Raw genomic sequence first — 14,690 nt, 5'->3', positions numbered from 1 at the left:
TGTAGGAGACAAACTCTTGGCCTGGAAAGATATGGCTCTGTTCTAGAAGGGCATTTTTACATTAAACATTTTTGTGAAATGCCAATAATAACATTCCCATATTTTCTAAAACTGTTGGTCCATTTACACAACTAATATATGCAGCAATGCTCCTCTGGGGTCTGCTATTCTAAGTGCTGGAGTCGCAATAAGAGGGTTCAGGAGACAACATGTGTAAAAGCACTTAAAACTGGGCCTGGTGAGTACCAAGGACTAAACAGTGTTAGCTGCTACCATTATTGTTGTTAAAAATAACATCAGGCCGGGTGCGGTGGCTCAAGCCTGTAATCCCAGCACTGTGGGAGGCCGAGGCGGGTGGATCACGAGGTCAAGAGATCGAGACCATCCTGGTCAACATGGCGAAACCCCGTCTCTACTAAAAACACAAAAAATTAGCTGGGCATGGTGGCACGTGCCTGTAATCCCAGCGACTCAGGAGGCTAGGGCAGGAGAATTGCCTGAACCCAGGAGGCGGAGGTTGCGGTGAGCCGAGATCGTGCCATTGCACTCCAGCCTGGGTAACGAGCGAAATTCCGTCTCAAAAAAAAAAAAAATAAATAACATCAAATCATTGCTTCTACAATTCTGAGAGGGAATAAATAATGACTGACATTTTAGAAATGATGAAATATATTCTGAATGGTCAGCTTCACAGTTAAAAAGAAATTCTAAATCACACGTGTAAAAGTATAGTTTATTAGATGACCAACTGCATACTAAACATATATATTTTTTAACCTTTTTCCTATAGGCTGTGCATCTTATTTTCTCTCACATATGTTGCAAACAATTTCCAGTTGATTGTTTAGCTTCTGTGTTATTCATTTATTTTTGATATACTTAAGCCTTCATTCTTATGCTGGCAAATCTCTACTATACTGTTTGAATAACTTTATATGAAAATAATAATTTTGTTTCCTTTCCAAAAATAACAACACTTCTTAGTGCCTTTTCACTTAGTGCACATCCAGCACAAAGCTGAGTGACTGTGGGGATTACATGAAGATTAGAAACTTGGACTGTGAAGACAGAAGTCCCTAGTTAAAGCCTAGTTCTGCCTCTTAGTTAACTATCTGGTGTAAGTTACTACACCTTTCTGAGCCTCAGTTCTCTCTTCTATAAAACATAGCTAGTGATAACACCTATTTCATAGGGTTGGGATGAGGATTAATCTATGTAAAACCACTTTGAACAGTGCCTGGAATTTTAAAATGCTCCAATGTCAGCTCTTGTTAAAACTAATTTGGCTGGATACAACCTGTGGTGTTTGTTTTATCATGAGTGCTGCTGGTTATGATGATATTCTTCATAGTGTTAAAAAGGTATTTTTGATTTTACTGTGAGTTTTGTTTTCAAATTAGGAATGGGTATTGTGTTTCAATAAATGATGAAATAATTACTTGGACTCAAGGAAAATTCAGGTGTTTTTTTTTCCCCATTGACATGATATATTCTTTTTTTGACACGATATATTCTAGTAGGTTTTCTGACATTAAGTGACTCTTTTATTACACTGCTGCATATACATTCACTATGCAGCTGGCCTTTATATTTTGGTTCTACTTTTGTCAGATTTTGGTACCAAGGTTTCTGTATATAAAATCAATTCGGACTCTTTCAAGCTTTCCATTTGTTCCTTTGCTTTACAGATTTTAGAAATAATTAATTCTCTTAAGCGTGCAGGGAGGAACAGGCTACCATTATCTCCATAAGCTCATCTCAATTCTGAAACTCCCTGGTCTAATGTTCTTGGAAAGAGCAGCACTTAAGACAGCTTTCAACTCCTTTCCTGTTTACAGGTTTACTGTGGCTTCTTATGTCTTTCTTACTCCATTGTGTATGAATATACATTTAAATTAAATTGAAAAATGATTTTTTCAGAACATCACATAATTCATTAGGATTTTAAAGCATATAAGAAATGCAGCTATCTAAAAAATCATTTGAATATGTTATCCCTGAATTTAAAAACTAATAATAAAGAGTATGCAACATTCCCTCTATGATAACATCATCTTTATGTGGATCAGAAAAGGTGGTACTGTGGCCCTCAAGAAGAGGCCCATATCCTGGAGCCTGTCTTAACCCTATTCAGTTATGAATGTCCTACCAACAGTGCTGACTGCTTGTGAATTGTGATTTTAGATATTTCTCTTCTAAAATCTTATCTATAAATTTTTATATAGAAAAAGGCATGAGTAGACACAAAAAAACCCCAGAGAGCTTCCTTGTCTAGATCTTATATACATGTGAGCATTTCCATTAGCAACAATGCAACAGGCATGACTACATGAAAGGCAAAGTAATGATGCAAGTGAAAGTTGCAATAAACAACATTTTTATGTTGTAATTGTTTTAATGGTGACTGTTATTTTTTTAAAAATATTTATTTATTTCTTTACTATTTCTATAGGTTTTTGGGGAACAGGTGGTGTTTGGTTACATGAATAAGTTCCTTAGTGGTGATTTCTGAGATTCTGGTGCACCTATCATCCCAGCAGTACCCAATGTGTAGTCTTTTACCCCTCATCCCCCTCCCACTCTTTCCCCCCACAAGTCCCCAAAGTCCACTGTATCATTCTTATGCCTTTGTGACCTCAGGGCTTACTTCCCATTTAGAAGTGAGAATACATGATGTTTGGTTTTCCATTCCTGAATTGCTTCACTTAGAATAATGGTCTCCAATTCCGTTCAGGTTGCTGTGAATGCCACTATTTCATTCCTTTTCATGGTTGAGTAGTATTATATGGTGCATGTGTGTATGCGTGTGTATATATATATATATACACACACATACACACACACCACATTTTCTTTATCCACTCATTGAATGATGGGCATTTGATATGTTATAATTTTCTTTTTTTTTTTTTTTTGAGACGGAGTTTCACTCTTGTTACCCAGGCTGGAGTGCAATGGCGCAATCTCGGCTCACCGCAACCTCTGCCTCCTGGGTTCGGGCAATTCTCCTGCTTCAACCTCCTCAGTAGCTGGGATTACAGGCACGTGCCACCATGCCCAGCTAATGTTTTTGTATTTTTAGTAGAGACTGGGTTTCACCGTGTTGACCAGGATGGTCTCGATCTCTTGACCTCGTGATCCACCCGCCTCGGCCTCCCAAAGTGCTGGGATTACAGGCTTGAGCCACCGCGCCCGGCGATATGTTATAATTTTCAACCAAGTTTATTTAAATTTGTCAACTGTAAATATTTGCTTGACATTATTTTTGGAATGAAGCTCTGGAAACAAATCAAGACATTAAAAAATAAAACTCAAGTTAAAAACTTAATTAGACAGACATTTATCTTTCCTTGAATAATGGAAAATGTTTGAGATGCTTAAATGGCTGATTTCCCTCTCCCATGAAAGGTTCTTGTGAAGGCCATGCCTAATCACGCAGCAGCTGGGCTGCTCTAACAAGCCCTTGGACCTCGGGCCTCAGTCAGGACTCAGGTTCTGGTCAGAACAATAAAACTGGCATTTCTAAGTCAATACCAAAGTTTTCTTTTAGTAAGATAAGTTCCTGTGGTGCAGAACGAATTCCACTTTATGTAGCACTCATCTAAGTCTACTGACCATATGCTGCAGAACTATGGACTGCAGAAAGGACCACCTTATTCCTACTGTGGAGATGTCTGTCTATCCATTATCACTAAATAGCTTGCTTGAGAGAAATATCACTTGCTTAAGAGAAAAAGGAAAAAAGCTCTTCGAGGGATTCTTTAATCTTTACCCACTGAGGCTTACCTCTCTACGTCTGGAGGCCCAACAACTTTGTTTGATCTTCCAAACCACAGCAGCCACCAGGAGCAAAGAGAGGAAACAACTGTGAGAAAGGAAAGTACTGAGTTATTATCCCAGCCCCCAGAATCAGCACCCACTGTGGCCCACACCTCAGGCCAGGCAGTGAAAACAGCTCCCAAATGCCACCTCTGGGCTCCCTTCTGATGCTTCGTCACAACCATGTGCCAGCTCAGGAAGCAATGAGTGAGACGACATTGGTAAGCCAGGCTTCCCAACCAGTTCTCTAGACTGCATTGTTCCTACGTGGTACTCAGAGAGAGTCCTGACCTTCCATCGGCCTTTATCAGAATGGCCCCTAGTGGCTTATCCCAAATAAGAAACGTAATTCTAAGATAATTATAAGAAGTATTAGGTATGCTGTTGATCCAAGTTAGCAAACATTTACTGGTAAAACTACAAAAGTGAAAAAGTTAATTATTAAAGTAACAATCAGCTTTTCATAAGGAAGAAGTAAACAGAAGAAATTTGTGTGTAATTATTAATGTATATTCAATATTTTTACAAATACATATTTTTAAAAAACACGTTTAAAATGATCAAACGCAAGCCAACAGCTTTCTTAAAAATGCTAAGAGAAAATAACTCCCAGTGGCCTTAATAGCTGCAGAGGATTTCAATGTTTTCTCATGTATAAACCAGGTGTGGAATGGTTTGAAAAGCTACAGTGATGGCAAAGAGAACAGTTGACTTGAGGTTAAAAGGAAGAACAAGCTTAACTGCTATAACTGCATTTTTACTCATTAACTTGTAAAAGGGGTCAGCTACAGGGTATTTTTCCAGTGGGCTACACGCAGATATAAGGCTCTCTGCCCATGTCATCAAGGTCAGGATGGGGTCAGCTTCATGAATGGCACCTCAGTGCACCCAAGTGCCGACACCAACACAGCCCTCCCAGGTTGGCTGGAGAAAGGCACTCTAAAATGGTAGGATGACTGAAGTGCCCTGACCTCAAGCCTCCCTCAAGGCTCACTGCCTCCCTAAGGTGTACAAGGGTGCAGACCCCTCCCGTGGCTGCTCTGACAAAAGGCAATTCTATACAATTGTCTTCCAGTCCCCCTAGCATGGTCACCTGGTGGAAAGCCTTCAACTCTGGGTCTCTCTGCTATCAGGACACTGCCAACTTTTCTCCTCTCTGACAGTCTACATTGTCTTTTTTTTGAGATGGAGTTTTGCTCTGTTGCCCAGGCTGGTGTGCAGTGAGTAGCGCAATCTCAGCTCACTGTAACCTCTGCCTCCCAGGTTCAAGCAATTCTATCCTCCTGCTTTAGCCTTCTGAGTAGCTTGAACTACAGGTGTGCACCATCATGCCTAGCTAGTTTTTGTATTTTTAGTGGAGACAGGGTTTCACCACATTGGCCAGTCTGGTCTCAAACTCCTGACCTCAAGTGATCCACCTGCCTTGGCAAAGACTACAGGCCTCACTCAACTGGCCTCCACTGTCTTTTTAATCAGTACTTTAATTGGGCCAGGTCCTATTCTAGGCTCATGGAATACACCAATAAACAGAGCAAAGATCACTGTCCCATGCAGTTTACATTCCAGCAGGTGGAAATAAACAGTAAGTAAAGTAAATAAGCAAATTACTCAGCATGCCAAAAGTAGGTAAGTGCTACAGAAATAAAAAGATGGCAAGAGCAAGGGGTTCAGTGGCATTCCAGAGCAGGATGGTCTGAGTGGGTTGGCCTTTCTTTCTCAGAAGGTGACATTTCAGCAAAGACCTGGAGAAGGTATGGGAGGTGGCTCATGGATGCCTGCAAAAGTACGTCTGGAAAAAGGGGCAGCCAGTGCAAAGCGTGCCTGGGATGGCGTGGGGAACCTCAGGAGGCCAGGATGTTTGGAGTGAGGTGTGTAAAGCCAGAGATACAGGCAGAGAAGGATGAGGGTGAAGGGCAGATCCTGTGGGTCACCATAGGCATTATGAGGGCAATGGGAGAGACCCGGTGCAGGTTTTTAAACAGAAGTGTTGTGATTTAACATTTGCTGAGAAGACCATTAGGGGTACAATGGCATTATCAGGGAGACCAGCAGTCTAGGTGAGATGATGGTGGCTCAATCCAGGGCAGTGGAAAGAAGGATGTGAAAAGGACTATGGAATCTAAATATATCAGGAGATCCATTTTAGATATGCAGAATCCTGAGATACCTACCAAGCAGCCCAGGGGAGATGTCCTGGGCAGATATTCTAACCTGGAGGCTGGCTGCCAGGTCTGGGCTGGGTATGGCATTTGGAAGGCATCAGGATTCACATAGTATTTCAAGTAATAAACCTGGCCATGGTCACCAAGAGAGTGAAAACACATAGAGGAGAATGTCCTGGGGCCACCCGAACAATGAGGAGTTGGGGAGAACAGGAAGAACCAGTAAAGAGGTCTGAGAATAACCTTCTCAGTCTTTCTTGCCTTCCATGCATAATCCTGCTTTTTGTTATTTTTTTATTCTAATAGATAAACATAGGAAGCAGCAAATCCACAAGGAAGAGCATGATGCCAACAGGAACAGCTTCTAAGTTGGTCAAGCGCCTGCTACTGCTGAGAGGTTGAGGACCCTGGTGTCACTCAGAAGCCTCTCTTGGGTACACCTGTAATACATGTACCCGCTTCCCTCAAGGCCTCGGGGAGGGTGAGAGGGCCTTTCTGTCTTCAAGGGAGATCTGTTGAGAACACCAGTTACCCAGTTCCTTCTACTTGCTTCAGCTACAAGAAGTGACAGAAGCAAGCAGGGGAAAGTCTCATTATTTCCCTCTTTATAGACGCTCCTTTGTGAGGCTGGAAAAGCATCTCATTAGGACACAAAGAGGTCTCCACAGACTGTGTCAGGACCTAGAGTTTACTTTTCTGTGCCCTGAGTCTGAAAATACTTTTTCTAACTCATCTTACATTGATTTTTCTCACTTGAATCATTGAATTTTCCCCCAACTTTTGTTCTGTTTTCCATATATTATATGAGCCGGTCTTCAGAGTACTTAGGATTATCTGGATACCTTTGCCCTTTTCCTTATATGCTCCATTTTAAATTTTTTTAGACCAGGCTGGGAACAGTGGCTCATGCTGGTAATCCCAGCACCTTGGGAAGCTGAGATGAGAGGACTGCTTGAGGCCAGAGTTTAAGACCAGCTTGGGCAATACAGTGAGAACCCATCTCTACAAAAAAGAAAAAATTAGCTGGGCATGATGGTGCATGCCTGTACTTCCAGCTTTACTTGGGAGACTGAGGTGGGGTGGATTGCTTGAGACCAGCTCAGGAGTTTGAGGCTGCAGTGGGCTATGCCTGCACCACTGTGTTCCAGCCTGGGCAACAGAGACCCTGTTTCCAAAACAAACAAATAAACAAAAAAAACTAAATAAATTCTTTTAGATACGGTTAACTTGCTCTGGGAAAATATTTTCTTCCCTATGCTCATGAAAATAACTCTATTCTTAGCTAAAAGTTTATCACTACTAGATAGTAAACATCGTCGAGAAAAACCAAACTTCCAGATTCTTTTCCAAAAGTTCAAACCCCACAAGGAAGAAAATGTCATCTGTCCTTGTTTACTACACAAGAGGCCATGGGCCTGAAGGATACTTCCCTGATCTATTCTGATAGTGTCATTCAGTTGTCCAGGGACTGAATGTCTACTAGAAGTGGCCAGTCCTCACTGGGCTGGTACTTGGCAGGAGGGCCATCTTATTCTGTACACATGCCCCAAGAATTTAGGATGTCTACTAAGTGAAGCTAGAATCAGCCACTACATCCCTTTAAAGCAAGCCATCGGCACAAGCTTTTTTCCCTGAGAGGTTGGTGCCTATGGTTCCTCCGTACTCTGCACTCTTCCTGAAGAGTCTAAGTTTACTTCTCACAAATATCTGAGCGGATTATGTAGTAGATGCTGAAGATGTGCGTGTATAGGAGTGAACGAGAGACAGTGACCCTGCTCCCCTGAAGCTGGGTCTACCGACTCAGATATTAAGCAAGTAAACATATAAATACCACGATGAAAAATAATACAGTTCTACCAGAGAGGAACAAGGAGAGACAATTTTGCTTAGCCCTTAGAATTTTCAAAGGGACAAGAGTGTCTTTTGTGTGCTAATAAATGACATGGGGAGAGGGGCCTAAAGAGCCTCAGAGGGGCTAGTCACCAGAAAACTTAACTAGGTAGTTAGAGGATTAGAATTTTCAGCCCCAACCTCCAGAAAGGGGAAAAGGGCTGGAGATAAGTTCAGTCACAACAGAAAGTGATTTCATCTATCATGCCTATGTAATGAAACCTCAATAAAAAACTCAGAATGATGAGGCTTGGGGAGCTTCTGGGATGGTGAACACAGCCATGTGCAGGGAGGAGCCTTGTCCAGAGACGGCATGAAAGAGCTGTGCTCACCTACCCCAGGCCTTGTCCTACCCATGGCTTCCATTTGGCGGTTCCTGAGTTGTACCCTGTATAATAAAACTATAATTCTACATGTAGTGCTGTCCTGAGGACGCTTAATTTTATTTTAGATACAACAGGAAGCCACAGGACATGAGGTGAAGGGCTAGACACATGATCTTAAAGGTGTTCTCTGGACTTTCTGTGGATTCTGGAGGGGCCAAAGTCAACTGAAAAGGTCCAGGTGAGACTGTGATGCTAGGGATGGTGGGCTGGGGAGTGGAGGTGGAGAGTGCACTAACAGCTGTAGCTCTAGGGCATGGTAAGGGAGTCCTGCTGAGTGAAAGCAAGAGAGGTGGCTTGGAACCGGCAGTGCCATGTTGTCACTTAGTGAGATGGGGAACACTGTTGAGGAAGGATGGAACTGTTCACTTCTGGGCATGTCATGCTGCAGATGGGGAAGGCAGAGTCCAACCAGAGAATACAAAGTGAGAAGATGGCCATGGTCAAGCTCTGGGAAAAAATCAACAGTGAGAGGCTGAATAGAAAAGGCTGCACAGTAGGGAGGCTGCTCAGCAGTAGGGCAGCAGGGTCACAGGAGGCTGAAAGAGTCTTACTCATGAGGTGGCCAGCTGGTTGATATCACTGAGAAGTCAAGAAGAGGAAAACCAAAAAGTATCCTTTGGATTTGGCAATACAGTGTCCTGCTTAATCTGTGGAGTTACATTCCCAGCTCCTCAGTGGATGCCTGAAATCATAGATAGTACTGAACCCTACGTATACTATGATTTTTAGATCTGATAACCAAGATACTAGTGGGCAGGTAGCACAGAGGTGTGGATACACTGGACCAAGGGATGATTCCTATCCCAGGTGGGATGGCACGACGTTTCATCATACTACTCAGAATGCAGTGCAATTTAAAACGTATCAATTATTTCTGGAATTTTCCACTTAATATTTTTGGACCATCATTGATCCTGAGTAACTGAAACTGTGGAAGGTGAAACCATAGATAAGGGAGTTATATATGCTAGTCACTCTCAACAAAAAACTTAGATGGGGCATAGAGATGGCAGTCTGACTGGAGAGGGCAGAAAAGGAAAAGAGATGTTCCAAGTGCAGAAAGGGAGAGGGTGGGTTCTGGAAGCTGCCAGAGTGTTCACCGGGAGCTGCATTCTGAGCAGTCATGCCAGACAGTGTCTTCCCCTCCTCTGCCTGAGCAGAGCGGTGGAGGCCAGCAGCTAAGTCAGTGAGCACTGGCCCTGGGCCGAGGAGGCCAAGCAGGATCAGGGCTCTCATTCAGCACACCCCACCTGGCAGCACAGGCTGCCCCTGCTCCACACTCATTGCAGGTTGAGGCAAACAGAAAGAGTACACACAAGCAAACATGGAATCCTCAACACAACCAAACAGCAAACATTTTGAGAAAAACCAACATCATGCAAGAGAGGTGCCAAGCAACAACAAATATGAAAAACAGTTACTCATAGCAAAAAATAAGACTCCAAAAGCAAATAAAATTACTAACCTTACAAAGGAACATGAAAGGAAATTTCAATCATAAACACAAAACAGGTTGTTAGAAAAAATATTAAAATTAAAATGTAAAATAAAACGACTCATTGCATGGGCTCCAAGAAATGGATCTAACTTTGGAGTAAATTAATGAGCTTGAAAGTATTGCTGAGGAGCTCACCTAGAGTGCAGAGCAAAAGGAAAACGAGAAAGTGAGAGTCCGGTTAAGAAATATGGAGGATAGATGCAGAATCTCCCTCATTCATCTAACAGGAAATTCTAGAACAAGCAAATAGAATTAAAGGAGAGGAAACAATAAAAGAAATACAGGTAATGAGATTGCAAAACTGCAGAAAGACTCCAGTCTTCACACTGAAGGGCTCCCCACAAGTATTAAATTCTAAGAACTTCTCTAAGAGAATTAATCCAGGACATAGTTCTGCACAACAAAAACACCCCAAAAGGAAGACATGAAACACATAAAAGTTGTGCAAAAATAAAAACAAAATGGTAAAACTTACAAAAACTGTCCCTCCACGATGTAATATACTGTAATTACAATGTAGAATTTAAATGCCAGGTAACTCCCATTTAGGTGGTCATAGATAATTGTGGGGGAAGAAAGATGGGGATCTCTCAGAGCCCTAAAGCAGCCCGCCCTTGTAGGAACTGGGATCATGGAGCTGCCAAGAGCCAGGGCCAGGCTCACATCCCCTCAGCAGCCTCAGGATATCTGTCTTCCTTCTCACCTGGTCACCTATGCTTTAGCCGGAACATAGATGGATATGCTACTATCCCAGTCCCTGACTCCATGTAACTTTCAGCTGACTCAGGGTTTCTCAATGCTAGTTGAACATCAGAACCACTGGAAAGCCTGTAAAATATCAGAATAACCGGGCCTATACCAGAACAATTAGACCAGAATCTCTGGGGGATAAAGCCCAGGCTGCTGCTGCTTTTCAGCTTCTCCAGTGGTTCCAATGTATAGCTAGGGCTGAGTCATGAGATAATTGCTCCAAGCTCTCAGAATCCAGTTTAAATTTCTAGGAGACCTCTAATTGGTCCTGTTCATCTCTACATGTCATATTGTAAGTTAGTCTATGCATCAACTGCCCTTAAGATGTAGACTGTTAAATAATTGCATTACAGGACAATTTGTGCCATAATACAAACATGAGTAGAGTAGAGTTCAAGAGGGATAGTCTCTGGGGTAAATGTGCCAGAAGACTTCAGAGTAGACAATTACATTGGGTTGTGAAGGACTAATATGACAAGTCAGTGGGTCAGGAAGTACCTATATCTGCTTTTCCTCTCCATTTGCCTCAAAGGCCTTGCTGTTCACATGGCCAAAAAGGGAGGAAATTACAACTTTAAAGGGACTCATAATTTGGCGGAAGTCACAGGACATAGCTTCATAAAATACTGAATCTGCAAGAATGTAAGATGATTCTTTGGCCCTGGAAGAACCATGGGAGATGGCTGGCGTCAGTGAGTCTCTGCTGCTTAGCACTAAGCAGAAGAAAAACGTGGTAGGGGGAGATTTTAAGATTTTAATTTTTCTATGATAACATGATAGACAACAGTTTCCTTTTGGAATCTACATTTCTGTGGAAAGAACAGTCTTCCTTGTGAACAGGAGGAGTTTCACCAAGTTTCCAGCATTCCACATTACTGGCACTGTGTCAGCTGGGGTAGGTTCTGCAGTACCCTCAAAATGCCAATGAGCTGAGCTGGATATACTCGGAAAAAGGTAACAACAGAGGGTGAGTTCCTGGCTCAGTGGATGGTGCTGGGAGAGTGATACCCTGCCTTGACACACCACAAGTTTCTGGAAGTCTATCCATTTTGAAAATGGAGAAACTCCATTTGCCTCAAATGGAAAGGCAAATAGACTAAATTTGCCCCAAATGTAGAAAACAGTAAAACTATATCCAGATAAATTAAAGATGGACAAAAGAGGAGCTAAACATCAACTCAAAAGAAGACATGCAAATAAGCAAAAGGTAGATGAAAAAATGCTCCACACCACCAGACATCAGGGAAATGTAAAAAAAAAAAAAAAAAAAAAAAAAAAAANAAAAAAAAAAAAAAAAAAAAAAAAAAAAAAAAAAAAAAAAAAAAAAAAAAAAAAAAAAAAAAAAAAAAAAAAAAAAAAAAAAAAAAAAAAACAGTAGCAGATAAAACACCTGTGAAGAAATTATAGGGAAAGACTGAAAGATATGCCTGGTAAAAAATACCATAAATGGGATTTAAAGACAAACAACTGATTAGAAGAACAGACAGACACACAAACACACATGTCCACGCATGTACACACAAGCATGCACAAAATATAGAGTTCCTAAATTTCAGTAAGAAAAAAGGCAAACATCCCAACAGAAATACAAGCAAAGGATATGAACAAGAACTATAATATACCAGTAAATATCACTAATAATTAAATAAATCAAATTAAAACAAGGTATCATGGATACCTTCCAGATTGGCAAAATTAAAAACAATGACAACTTCCAGTGTTGCTAAGAGTAAGAGAAACAGGCAGGCTCATTCTTGCCATTGGAATGAAAAATTCATGCAACTGTTATGAGGGGCCATTTGGCAGTGCTTACACATGTTGATACACCTGTTACAGGATAAAAAACTATCCCAGAAAGATATTCATGGAAAAATGCAAAGACATATGCAGTTAAAAAAAAACTGAGGACAACATAAGAGTCAGATGAAAGAGGAATGGTTAAATAAATATGGTACATTATACAATGGGAAAAGTTGCTTTAAAAAAAAACCAACCAGGTGAATCTCCACATGGGAAAAGTAAAACATGTAACACTGAGTAAAAAGGCAAGTTACAGAATTACATGTAAGGAGATAGCCCATTTTATAAATCAAAGAGTCAGAAAAAACACAATTTATGTGCAGTGTATACACATAGAAAAAAAATTTTGGAAATAGAAACACCAAAATATTAACAGTGGTAATTTCTAGAGAGTGGCTTGGGAAAAGTTTGAATTTTTACTTTATTTTTATATTACTTGAAGTTTACAATGAACATTAATTACTTTTGGTAGTATGTAATATCAGAATTCTTGTCTTCATGATGGTTTTCTACTTTAAAAAGTCTTAAGATTTAATCTTTTTGCTTTAAAATATTTGGATTAGTGTAGCATATTTATTATACCTTTTTATGTTGTCCTTATAAATTCTTTCCTTTGTATTCTCTACATAATTGCTATCCAATATAAATTTAATGTGAGTCATATATGTAATTTTATTTTATTTTGAGATGGAGCCTCGCTCTGTCACCCAGGCTGGATGGAGTGCAATGGCACGATCTGGGCTCACCACAACCTCTGCCTCCCAGGTTCAAGTGATTCTCCTGCCTCAGCCTCCCAAGTAGCTGGTAACAGGTACGCGCCACCGCACCCAGCTAATTTTTGTATTTTTCGTAGAGACAGGGTTTCATCATGTTGGTCAGGCTAGTCTCGAACTCCTGATGTGGTGATCCGCCCGCCGTGGCCTCCCAAAGTGCTGGAACTACAGACATGAGCTGCTGTGTCTGGCTACATATGTAATTTTAAGTGTCATAGTAGTCATATTAAGCAGTAGAAAGAAACAGCTTTTTCTGAACATGACATTAAAACATTATGAAATTAATTTTAAATATATATTTTTATTTAACCCGACACAGGCAAAACATCATTTCAACATGTGACCAATATATAAATTATTGAGTCATTTTACACTCTTATTTTCTACTGTCTTCAAAATCTAGTATTTTATACTTCTAAGCCATCTTAGTTTGAACACTAAATTTTCATCAAAAATATTTGCTGTTTTTCGATTTTATAAAACATTTGAAATAGATTCATATATCCAAGTTGTGTTGACCGTACTTACAAGTGTTTCAATGAACTGAATGTCAGTTTAATTATATTTAATTAAAATTAAGTAGGATTAAAATTCAGTTGCCTAGTCAAGAGTCACAAGCCACATGTGACTACTGACTTTCAAGTCTGTACTGACCTTGTAGCTTCTTCTTTATTACTATCTACTTTGTATTTTCATTTAATTTTTCCTCACTAAAGGCACATTTGAGTCTTTTAAACTTTGATCCTTAGTTATGCATTATATTCTACTGGGCAATCTCATTTTGTGCCAGTGCCACAGTGATCACTATAACTTGACAAAATGTTTACTATCTGGGAGGAATAGTGAGCTGTCTCACTCTAGGACCCAAATTTTTCTTGGTCATTCTTTCTTGATATGATTATGCTGTAAGTTTGAACAATTTTATTTATCAAATGAATACAAATGTGAATTTCTTTTTTGGGGGGTGAAATATAGAAACAGATTTCATTTCTTTTTTCCTTAGACATACTGAATGTCTTTAAATTTAAAAAAAAAAATTTATTGATTTATAATACTTGTACATATTTTGTGCCTATAGGTGACATTTTGATTCCTGTATACAATGTGTAATGATCCAGTCAGGGTAACTGGGATATCTATCACCTCAAAAATTTATCTTTTTTTGTTTATTAAGTTATTTTATTTCCCTCCAAGATTGGATGAACACAACTAGTTGCCTCTTAGTGGAGAGGTCATCACCCAGAAAATAATTAAAGACAATACAGGAAGGGATCTCTCATGCTCTGGAGAACAAAATGCATAAGCAACTGAAATTAAAAAAAAAAATTATAAGTGAACTTCATATCGAAAACAGCAAGTTAAGAACCTGTCAATAACTCTCTTTCCCAATCTCATCAACCCACAGGAGACAAACATGGGCTCATCAGAATGTCGATGGATCTTGACAGGAGGCCATCTGCTTCCAGCATCACTCAGGAAATAATTTCTTCTTTCATAGTAAAGAGGGGAGAAGGCCACCTACTCCACCTAATGGCTTCCTATAGGAAATACAATCCCATGATTTTCATGCCAGCATCTGCCCTTACCAATGAGAGCTGCAAGAATGTCTCTG

At 40.3% G+C, this 14,690-nt stretch overlaps 1 protein-coding gene across 1 annotated transcript in view; it reads right to left on the bottom strand.

Moving 5' to 3' along the window:
• Positions 1-14,690, bottom strand: part of ATRN (attractin) — a 163,190-nt gene that overhangs the window by 11,430 nt on the left and 137,070 nt on the right. The window contains exon 26 of the mRNA XM_017504810.2: positions 3,787-3,865. Coding sequence (XP_017360299.1) covers positions 3,787-3,865 — 79 coding nt within the window. The remainder of the gene's footprint in view (positions 1-3,786; positions 3,866-14,690) is intronic.

Source organism: Cebus imitator, unplaced genomic scaffold (genome assembly GCF_001604975.1).
Source record: "Cebus imitator isolate Cc_AM_T3 unplaced genomic scaffold, Cebus_imitator-1.0 Scaffold328, whole genome shotgun sequence".
Lineage (NCBI taxonomy): Eukaryota > Metazoa > Chordata > Mammalia > Primates > Cebidae > Cebus > Cebus imitator.
This window is presented reverse-complemented; position numbering and strand designations above follow the sequence as displayed.